This window comes from Malus domestica, chromosome 15, assembly GCF_042453785.1.
Source record: "Malus domestica chromosome 15, GDT2T_hap1".
Lineage (NCBI taxonomy): Eukaryota > Viridiplantae > Streptophyta > Magnoliopsida > Rosales > Rosaceae > Malus > Malus domestica.
Genome location: NC_091675.1, coordinates 17,319,156 through 17,330,930, shown reverse-complemented (window position 1 = coordinate 17,330,930; position 11,775 = coordinate 17,319,156). Strand labels below are relative to the sequence as shown.

The window sequence follows — 11,775 nt, the reverse complement described above, 5'->3', positions numbered from 1 at the left end:
GTGCTATCAAGCTGAAGCTAGGAGATAGCCTTTTCGATGCGAGTACATTTCGTAATAAAGAGGCTAAATCAAATGTCGTTTCTTGTCTTCCCCACTTTAGCCTTAACCGTTGGTGCTGAAAATACCTTAAAAGAGATCTTGTATTTCTGTGTGTTAACAAACTCGAGTTAACAACGTTGTCGTATAAAATCTTGTCGATATTCTGCAGGTCTCCTCAGGAATGAAGTGTGGTTTTGCCCAGGATGTTGTGGTTACTAATGAGAACGAGAAGGGATTTGGTATTATCAGCGAGCTGAATAAGTGAGCCATTGCAACCCCAGATATTGACTCCATTTTGGAAAGTATAGATGGTTTATTGTAGTTTCTTTTTTTGCCCATTTACCATACAGTTTTGGTTTGTGAGAGTGAAAAACTGCAGCACTTTCTTCCTTCCACATTATCCAAGAAAACAAGTTCCAATAGGTAAGACTAAACACCTTGATAATATGCAGAAGAGTGGATTGTTTCAAGTGAACGTATTGCAACTAACCCTTTTTGTTCTGATGGCATTGAAATAAAGTCCATATTCTTTATGTGCTCGTGATGTTTCTAAGTTCTCTGTTTGCAAATAACATTACATCTTCGATTCTTCGTTAGACATTGGAAATTTTCTGCTCTTGTAAATCGGGTGTTCTTGATAGACATTACATCTGAATCCACGGCCGCAGACAAGACACGGCAGTCAAAGATCACATTGTGTTACCACTCTTTTGGGTCAATCTCATAATTTCGAATGCATTTTTCTTAATCGCAGAATTACTGGAACAGACAATCCTACTGGTGGTGATATCTTTGTAGGGGCTCTCAGAAGACAATGAACTTAATAAGCAAACCCTAAATCTGGACTTTTTCACTATGAACAACACATTATATTTTTTTAGTATAAGCAAACCCGAAATGTAAAATCCACACAATTTGTGATTTCAAACCACAATATTGATTTAGTATTGACAGGCTTGTGCAACCCTAGCTAAATTTGGTGCAATGTGATTAGAGAGCAAGTGTTGCAGAAGCATAGCCAAAGCAACCTTTGCTCCCATTATGGCGAAATTCTGGCCCATGCATGTCCTTGGACCCCATCCAAATGGAAAGAACGCTTGCTGCTGGCCCCTCAATGCCCTGGAAACTCCGTCAGAGAATCTCTCCGGCTTGAATTCCCCTGCATCATCACCCCACAGCCAGGGATCATGGTGAATGAGTAGGGTTGGGAGAGTAATGTCAACTCCTGCCGGAACAGTGAGATCTCTGATTTTGGTTTCCTTGTAAGTGTGTTGGTACCCAGGTATCGCGTGCAGATACAGCCTTAGAACTTCATTAAGTATCATGGTTACCTGCAAAAGAATTTGACACAACCATTTAGAAGGAGCTGCAAAGTTCTTTGTGATTTTAAAGGGTTATAATGCAAAGAGAGATGCTCTCCATCTTGAAGTGTCTTATAGCTTCAAAATTAGGTTCATTTTTTCCACAAACTGGAAGTACTTCTTGCCTAGCCTTCTCTTGCCAGTCTGGGTGCATGGCTAAGACAATCAAGGTCCATGACCATGTTATCCAGTTTGAGGTGTTTCTTGGCCGGCAAGGTAAAACTGCATGCACTCGTCTTATCACCTCTTCAACTGTCAGATACCTCGTTGCTTTTCGTGTTGCTTGCATTTTCTGATGAATCCTTCTGGTTATTAGACTGCAAGAGCACTCCTAGAAAGTCATCAACCCTTGATCCCCGGCCCTTATCGCGTTCATTTTCTTCTCAATTATGTTTCGTAGCATTGACGATTTCGTTCTCTGGTTCTTTTTTGTTTGAGCAAATTTGCACTCAAACAGTTAATAGCAGATGGAAAGCATATGATAGGTTTAGGTTTTAGACAATGGAAATGAACCTGAAACTAGGAATGTATAAGGTAGTCATTGCTTCAAATGGCAACACTAGAAGCTCTTTCTGAAGCTCGAAAACCCTCTTTCCTTCTTTGTACGTGCTTCCAAACGCTGCCTGGGAAATAACATCTGCACGGCGTCCTTCTCCAAGAGGAACACAAGGAATGAATCAGGGTTTAGGGACTGCAAAAACTGGTATCATTTCCTACAAGACAAATACAAGGAATGAATCATTCCGAAAAAGAATGGAGTCTCTGAAAGCAGAAACAGGTTTTTGAGGCAATAGAAACCTTGGGTCTTTCCAAGTGGAAAGCAGGATTGATAATCCTTCTATGTTTTGCCCACTTCTCACCTCTAGACTTGCAGGTCCTCTAGTTAGGATGAGAATGAGAGGATTCAATATGATGGCTTGGCAAATGGCCTTGCTTGTTTAATAGAATTTCTTTCATCAGCTCTGTGTCCATGATGAACCTTGGTGTTGTCCCAACCTAATACATTGATATTTTGCTTGTATTTCAAGAAGGGGGAGAAATTTAGAAATGCCCAATTAACTTACGGCCTTCTGATTTGCCATCTCGACTTTTACTTTGGTCTTGAGTCTCCTTAATCTTTTAAAATTGGACAATTTTTCAACTTAAATGGACAAAAATAAGCTTCAATTTAACTTAAATTTGACATATTTGACAACAGAGTAAGTTGACACGTTTTAGAACATTAGGAGACAAAACCAAATTAAAAGTCCATATGCACAATATTGACAAAGAAATAAAGGAAGTCTCATTGGCACTATGAAAACGATCTCCAAATTGAATTTTTTTTTGCAGATATGTTCTTTAGATGATGATAAAGGTAATGAATGATTCCGATAATGATGTTTGAACGGTAAGATTCGTTAATCGTAAATGGAGGAACAAGTAGGTTTTCCCATGAGAAGAACACATGCATTATCGTTTGAAAAATGTTATGTTAAGTACGTTGTATATAAGTTTGTGTTAAGTTCTAATCACGTAACAAGTCGCATGATAACAAATAGATACGTAATTATTTCCATGATGGAGGAAATCTTCTCCGTTATTAAGGAAATAAACACACAAGGATGGTTTACCTATATTTATTCTCTGTAAAATGACGCAAGACGTAGATAACTGAAAAGAGAAACTTACCAATCATTTGTTGTATTCCTATTTCTCTTTATTTCTCTGGTTACAATTTACAAGACCAAATTTGGAAAAAAAGAAAAAGATTATAGGACTAATATAGTAATCCGATGAGAGATCGATAAGCATACGTATACAACAAATGATACTGATGGAGTTGTTAAGATCCTCTACGATTGCCAATTCTTTTGACTAATACATTATCGTTTTCTTGAAATCAAAAGGGAACTTACAGGATTTTATGAATGAGAATCCTTCCCGGATCCTCTATGTGAGGAATATAGAGATTCTCAAATTGTGTCTGTTCATTGTACATCATACGACTATAAATTATTTTATATAATTTTATTTAAATTTAAACATGAATCATACATAGCAAAAACTGACCGCACAATTTAAGAATTTATGAAATTCCCACAAATAGAATCAGGAGAGGATGGTTCAAATTTTATAGGGCATGCCCTTACGCAAATTGGAGTGAAAAACTCAAATTATTGAAATTTCCAAGCATGTTTAGAACAAAGCCAACACTCGACTGTTGACTCCTCGAACATCAATTGAGGTATGTTTGATTTATTTTGAATTTTCCATAAATAAAAAAAGTCATTATCTTTTTTTTTTCTTGGTAATCAAGAAGTCGTTATCTTGATTGAAATAAATAGTATCTGAATACCGGAATGAGATTCTCTCAGTATCCCTTCCACTAAATTCACCCAATTAATCAATTCGAATCCTTGAAATTTGATTCAACAACTAAAAATAGAGGGTCCTTTTAAAAGTTCTAGTAACATTAGCTATTTAATCAAATTTCAAGGATCCAAATTGAGTGATTGGATGAATTTGATGGAAGGGATCCAGGGAGATCCCTTTCCCTGAATAGCTATCATATCTGTAATTAAAGTTGTTCCACCGAATTAACTATTTACCATGTATCTAAAATCTATCAATTGTTGTGTGGTCTACGTTGATGATTCTTATCAGCATGCATGAAAACTCTACTGATTTCCCTTTTTTCTTCTAATATTAGGAAACATTTTTGCTTACCACCATTTAGTGTGATGTATGCTTATCACCCTATTTATCATCGTTAGATGAGATTAAATTTTGAAATTCGTGTAGTGGATAAGCACAAATATCAAAATTCAAACTCATCTAACGGTGATAGATAGGGTGTTGAGCTTACACCACACTAAATGGTGGTGAGCAAAAATGTAGTCTTGAGATTGTCCACTGTGGAAAATATCTTTTAAATTGAAGATATTTTTATCAAATCAACCTATTCGCTTGAACTGGTGGTTTCTTTGACCACTGGTACCATGCGAAACTATGTGTCTGATCTTTGTATTCTTCGTGCCATTGGAGTTAAAGGTCGTCTAGCTAAAGCTCCTCGTATTCATGAGGTTCTATGGCTGCCTGATGCAGATCAGTTCGCTACTGCATTTATTGAATCATTGGGATAAAATCAATGACTATAGCCAATCAGAAGAACTTAATAACATTAGTAGCTCTTAATAATAGCTAGGGCATTTTGGATTTTTTTGGCTAATTGGATTACTTTCTTTATGTAATTTTCAGTTTTTTGTCATTTTAAGTTTATTGCATTTTTAATTCCTGAATGTATGTTACAAAATGATTATAAAAACCACCTATTTCTATAAGATGAAGAAGTTGAACGATTTTGTTGATGAATGAAATATTCAGAGAAGTTTCTCAGTTTGTTCCTTTCTCCTTGTGAGATTGTTTTACTTTGTTCTTCTAGTTGTCTACGTTGTATGCTGGTACTAGAGACGGGTTTTGTGGTTTTCAGGTCTCTCATCGCACTAGGAAATAGTGGACCCTACCTATCAATCATATCTTTCATTTTTTTTCGTTTCTATCTGTTGCGCCCTACATCAGTTGGTTATCAGAGCCCTAATCAATTCTTGGGTTATCATGTTGCTGTTGTCAGGTTTTTAAGAAATCGATAATTTAGTCGATTGGAATTCTCTACCTATTTATGATAAGTATGATGAAGATTACATGCTTGTGATTAAAGTAGCTAATGAAATTCAATTTACTCTACAAATCAAAACTCATTGCGTTGTCGATTGGGATTCTTCCCTGATTCTGGATAAATGCAATGGTGATGAAGATTTGGGTTCAATGGTTGAGGTATTTGAGGTAAAATCTATTCTACATTTCTATAACTTTTATGATTATGTTTGGGAATCGTTCATTGCTTGTCACACTACAAAATTTTACTTGGAGAAAATAATTTTTTTACATTGTTCGAATTATTTCCACACTTTTAAAAGTCTAAAATATCAAGATGTTTGTTGGAAATTGTATGTGCACTCAAATGCAATTTATGTCATCAAGAAAAGATTAAATTCGAAACGGAACATGACAAAGTGGAGAAGAATGAAATTATTTGGAATTTTGTACTATTTGGATATGTTGATGCATGCTGAATTTGTGGTTCTTAATTGGCTATTATGGCAAGTACTGGTTGGGTATCTGAAAGACAGAGGAAGACCAAACAAAACTTGGGGACAAGTTTATTCGAGAAGAACAGATTATGTGTTCCATGATGGGTTTCTCTTTAAAGGGGATCAACTTTGTATACCTAAGTCTAGTTTGAGGTTGCAGATCATACAAGAGTTACATAGCGATGGCCGTGTTGGAAGGGACAAATCCTTTACACTAGTGTTTTTTTTCTCATTTTTGGCCTGCCATGCGCAAAGAGGTATATTGTTTTGTGAAACAATGTCGAATCTGTCAAGTTTCTAAGCGTAAGACAACGAACGCTGCTTTGTACATGCCATTACCCATTCAATCACAACCATGGGTGGACATGAGCATGGATTTTGATTTGGGTTTGCCTCGTACTCAGAATGGTGTAGACTCAATTTTTGTTGTGGGGGATCAATTTTCCAAAATGCCTTACCTTATTGCCTGCAAGAAGACAACATATATTTCAAAAGTTGCTAAGTTATTCTTTTGCGGAGTGTACCGATTTCTTGAATTACCAAGTTCGATTGTTTCAATCATGGCACCAAGTTTCCAAGCCATATTCGATGTGTTCAAAGTGAAACACCTCATTCCATACAGAAGGGACATCGACGATACTGGAAATGCAAATTCGAGGGCGAATTTTCTCCAACCCCAAGAAGATGATGCAGATCAGTTCGCCACTGCATTTATTGAATCATTGGGATAAAATCAATTACAATAGCCAATCAGAAGAACTTAATAACATTAGTAGCTCTTAATAATAGCCAGGGCGTTTTGGACTTTTTTGGCTGATTGGATTACTTTTTTATGTAATTTTCAGTTTTTTATTGCCTTTTTAATTCATGAATGTATGTTACAACATGATTATAAATACCACCTCTTTCTATAAGATTAAGAAGTTGAACGATTTTGTTGATGAATGAAATATTTAGAGAAGTTTCTCATTTTGTGCCTTTCTCCTTGTGAGATTGTTCTACTTTGTTCTTCTAGTTGTCTACGTTGTAGGCTGGTACTAGAGACGAGGTTTTAGGGTTTTCAGGTCTCTCCTCGCACTAGGAGATAGTGGACCCTACCTATCAATCCTATCTTTCATTTTTTTTTGTTTCTATCCGTTGCGCCATGCATCACTGCCACCTCCTATTTCTTAGATTAAAGTGAACACTGATGGTGCGGCTCGTGGTGCTCCTGGTTTAGTGGGTGTTGATGCACAAAATCAGCGAAGACTTTGGTACAACAGAAAGTGTCAGGTTTTGTGACCTTCGCTTGGTTGCTTCTGTCACTAGTGAGGATAAGTACGTAAATGAATAGAGACAGAGAAGCAAACACAGGATGTACGTGGTTCACCCAGATTGGCTACGTCCACGGAGTAGAGGAGTTCTTATTAGTAGTGAAGGGCTTACACAAGTACAAAGGATCAAGCTCTCAATTTAGTGAGTTCTTGTGAATGATTTAACACAAAATGGCATTAGGCAATATTGTGGGGGAATGACCCCTATTTATAGAAAAACTTGTAGCTTTGTCACATTGACATGTGTCATGTTATGATTGGTTCTTGATGTCGACACGTGCTGCGCTCTGATTGGCTTCTAATCTTGACACGTGTCGAGTAGTGATTGGCCTCCTGGTCGGAGGGGAACTCTTCTGGGTCCTTGACAGTATAGCGTTGGCCGGTGCTCGGTAGTTTCGGGATTGGTCAAGTATGGTACAAACAGTGCTCCCCTAAGTTTCCGAGTGAGGGAAACTCCTCGGTTGGGGACTTGCAAGATCCAATCCCTTGAGTAATCACGAAACTTCTAAGTACCGAAGTGTGGTCTGATCTTCATCTGCCCTTCTCTGGAAGTACCTTTCCTCCATCCGGGAATGGTGTACTTAGCCTATAGTAGGAGTCCCCCAAGTCGCCGAGCTAGGAGATCTGCCGAAAGAGGTGACAGACAAGGTAAGCAGTCAAACTTCCAAGTAAGCAACCCAGGATCAGAGGTTTGACTTCGGCTTCCGGTTGATTGTTCTCCTTCTCCTTGTCTCTCATTCAACTGCCAGGATAAGGAGAAGCAAATGGATAAGAGATGATATGAGATACTTTTGCTTTTGAAGAAGTAACTTTCCACAAGCTTATTCTTGAACTGTGCTGGAGGGTTTTCTGGTGCCCTTCAGAGTATAAGGCCGACTCAAAAATTTGAGGGTCAAAACAAGTCCATCAAATCTAGAGTACGTTCGACCTTGATGATATGGGATACTTTTGCTGTTGACGGAATAATGAATGTGGTATGGAAAGGTGTCGTGCTGTAGTGATCTGTTTTAGCTCACCGTTGAACCTTCTGCTTCAATCTTTTGCATGGCAGAAGTGGTGTGCAACCTTTGCATTTTAATGGTCCTTCAGAACATTCCTTCATAGTGACTCATCCACGCTTGGCAGCTTCAGTGTAAAGAGCCAATATCTGATCAACTGTCATGAGGTATTTGCCGGTGGAATTCGTGACCTTGACAGCAGTTGAGGATGAGTACTCGAGAGCAATGCTAAGTAAGCAACCAGGCAAAGGCTCCAGGCAGTCAGTTCCAAATTGGAGGTTTGATTTCAGGTTCCGACTGACTGCTCTCTTTCTCCTTGTCCTGCAGGTGTGGACAAGGACAAAGACAAAGATAGGGAGAAAGCATGATATGGGATACTCTTGCTTTCGACCCTGATGATATGAGATACTCTTGTTCTTGGTGTGGCTTATTTGCTGAGGTATTATCGGGGGGGAAATAAAGCTGAGTATTTCGAGAGGTTATGTTGAGGGTGCCTTTTCGAATGCGAGAAAGGGTTGAGCATTTTTGCAGGTTTGCCTGTCCGTTGAGGAGGGAGGTCAATGTATATAGGGATTTCCCAATAACAAGTAGTAATGCTATTCCTTTACCCTTCTTGGTCACAGCAATGTAGTGGGAGCTGCCAGCTTCACGTGTTTTAATTTTGTCAGAGCACTTTGAAAAAGTGGTATGTGGTATCTGGAAAGCTGATGTTACGTGTGAAGATTACAGACAAGCTTTATCTAAGGAAATCTGGCTCTCGAAGTTCTGAGAGTTGTGCCTCTTCGGTTTTCGAACAAGCAATCCCGTCGAGGATCTGACTCTCGAGATTCGGAAAGCGGTGCTACTCCGGTTTTTAAGAAAGTAATTATGTTGGGAGTCTTTTCTCGAATGTGAGTAAAGGTTGGACGTTCTTGCCAACCTGTCTTGCCGCAAAACACGGAGGTCGACACACATATGGACTTTCCAGTTGTCAAGCAGTGGTGTTGTTCCTTTACCCTTATGGGTAATAGTAGGGTAGCTGGAACTTCGAAATTCTCGTGCCTAAACTTTGTCAGAGATCTTTGATAAAGTTATATGTGGTACCCGAGGAGTTGATGGTGCATATGGAGAGCGGTGATTGAACAGTAAGATTCACGTGTTTTCTACTTCACCAGAAATCTTCGACAGATTGCCCGTAATTTCCGCAAAGCTGAGTGTGCATGTGACAGGTGCTGACGAGGCTGAAAAAGCAGGTGCTTCTTCGATTTCTGAGATCGGCCCTCGTGGTCTCTGAGCAGCCCAGCTTTTGAGAAAGCAAACGCCTCTTCGATTTCTGAAGCTCCGTCGAGTGCAGATTTTTATAGAGGCTGGCATTAAGTTCCACAGCACACTTGAATCTCTACCAGTAGAAGCTCATTTCTTGCACTTCTAAGATCTTGATTTGTCTGACCTCTTCCCTCTTCAACACATTTGAAAATGTCTGGACCCTCCGACCGTCGTTTTGACTTGAACCTTGGAGAAGAGACAGCCACGCCTTCTCCAGACAACATATGGCGCCCATCCTTCATATCCCCTACTGGTCCTCTTACCGTTGGGGATTCTGTGATGAAGAATGATATGACCGCTGCAGTGGTGGCCAGGAACCTTCTCACTCCCAAAGATAACAGACTACTTTCCAAACGGTCTGATGAGTTGGCTGTTAAGGACTCTCTGGCTCTTAGTGTTCAGTGTGCAGGTTCTGTGTCTAATATGGCCCAACGCCTATTTGCTAGAACCCGCCAAGTTGAATCATTGGCTGCTGAAGTGATGAGTCTCAAACAGGAGATTAGAGGGCTCAAGCATGAGAATAAGCAGTTGCACCGGCTCGCCCATGACTATGCTACAAACATGAAGAGGAAGCTTGACCAGATGAAGGAATCTGATGGTAAGGTTTTACTTGATCATCAGCGGTTTGTGGGTTTGTTCCAAAGGCATTTATTGCCTTCGTCATCTGGGGCTGTACCTGGTAATGAAGCTTCAAATGATGAACCTCCAATGCCTCCTCCTTCTGGGGTTTTGTCAAGTACTGAGGCTCCGGATAACCACCCTCCGGTGCTTTCTCTTTCTGGGGCTCTACCGACTGCTGAGACTTTCCCTAAGCAACCTTTGTGAAGGCTCCCTTTTGTTTGTTTATTTTGACTCATGTATATGTACATATTTGTGGCTTATCGAAAATATTAATAAATAAGCTTTGCTTCATTTCAACATATTGTGTTAAATACACCCACCAAAGCCTTCTTCATAAAGTTCTTTGAATTTTTGCTTTTGTTGAAACCTGTATTGTTGAAGCTTTGTGAGTGAAGCATGTAGTTTGAGGTAGTGTTCCCTTAATTTCCCGAGTGAGGAAAACTTCTCGGTTGGAGACTTGAAAAATCCAAGTCACTGAGTGGTTGTGAGACTGCCGAGTATCAAGGTGCAGTAGCATATGGTGGGAGTCCCCCAAGTCTTCAGGCGAAGAGAGTTGCCGAATGAGGTGTCTAGCTAGTAGTCAATGTCATGAGTAGGAAAACTTCACTTGTTTCTTTTCGAAGTGGTAACCCAGGGCTCTTTCTTCATATATTGTTTTTTGTTATGAAGATGTGTTAGGCCCAAAGAAGTGGAGGCCTAGGCCCTTTTTTTTTTTTTTTTTTTTTTTTTCTTACTCCCTCCCTTTTTCTTTGGAATGTTTATACAGATATCTATAATGTGGCCTTTGTCATGATTTTGGAGGATGGGTGTATTCGAATCCAATGAGGGGTAGGGTATGACTCATTATCATGTGCCATGATTTTGTCTTCCTTTAGCTTTTTTTTTTACTTTGCTTTACCATTTTTGCTTTCCTTTAGTCTTCCTTTAGCTTTTCTTCAATATAACACCATTTTCTGTGGCTCAGATCGCAAAACCATCTTCATGAAAGTTGTTCCTTAGCTCGTGAACTACAACATATCCGAATTGGAGATCCATCGGAGCAGTACAACTCCAGAAATTCAGGTATGATGAGTGATTGTTCGTCATTTGTATATCAACGCGTCAGACTTGTTGTGAGCTTCAAAAACTCCATTTTCTCTTGCTCAGATCAACATACTTTCTTCATCGAAGTTGTTCCTTAACTTGTGAACTACAACATATCCAAATTTGAGGTCCCTCGGAGCAGTATAACTCCAGAAATCCAGGTATGATGAGTGACTGTTTATCATTTGTCTGTCAACCCGTCAGATTTGTTGTGAGCTTTGAAACTCTATTTTCTCTTGCTCAGATCAGCATGCTTTCTTCATTGAAGTTGTTCCTCAGCTTGTGAACTACAACATATCCAAATTTGAGATCCCTCGGAGCAGTATAACTCCAGAAATCCAGGTATGATGAATGACTGGTTATTATTTTTCTGTCAACCCGTCAGATTTGTTGTGAGCTTTGAAACTCTATTTTCTCTTGTTCAGATCGGTATGCTTTCTTCATTGAAGTTGTTCCTCATCGTCTCTTTCATAACATATCAAAAATGCAGAATGAATTAATGGTTAAATATTTCCAGATCTTCGAAACATCACAGCAGCTTCGAAATCTGCAAGAATCCGACTGTCATGTTTGGAGCTTCAACACTTTAATTTCCGTCGCTCAAACAGAAATGGTTCCTTCTTGAAAGTTGTTCATATGCTCAAGAACTATAGGGTGTCCAAAATTCAGCTCCATTGGAGAAGAGAAGAGGTTGCAGAAATTTGATAGATGAAAGGAGGCGGAAGAGGGAGAGAGAGAAAAAGTCTCTTGGGTTGGATTTCTATTTTGGGGCAGATTCCAGTTTTTGTAGCACCTTCATTATTGATGAATTGCTTGTACTTTTGTCCATTATGAAACTTGGGACTTTGGCTTGTTGTTGGATCTATTATAATATGTTTGGGAACATATATAAGTGAATAAATAAGAAGGAAAATTTTGGGCC

The 11,775-nt window shown here is 39.1% G+C and overlaps 1 protein-coding gene across 9 annotated transcripts; it reads left to right on the top strand.

Annotated features, from left to right (window-relative positions):
- The first annotated feature begins 10,509 nt into the window (after positions 1-10,509).
- On the top strand, positions 10,510-11,775 carry LOC139192419 (uncharacterized). 9 transcript variants are annotated; one of them, XR_011576580.1, is made up of 5 exons: positions 10,513-10,603; positions 10,735-10,832; positions 10,917-11,014; positions 11,098-11,195; positions 11,371-11,775. XR_011576580.1 is itself a non-coding variant. In XM_070814519.1 (4 exons), exons 1-4 carry the CDS (start codon positions 10,573-10,575, stop codon positions 11,476-11,478), a joined length of 330 nt encoding a protein of 109 aa, XP_070670620.1. In that variant the 5' UTR covers positions 10,510-10,572; the 3' UTR covers positions 11,479-11,775. The 9 variants fall into 9 exon arrangements, 2 of the variants coding, with proteins under 2 accessions (XP_070670620.1, XP_070670621.1); XR_011576581.1 differs by having other exon boundaries at positions 10,518-10,598; XM_070814519.1 differs by lacking the exon at positions 10,917-11,014 and having other exon boundaries at positions 10,510-10,598.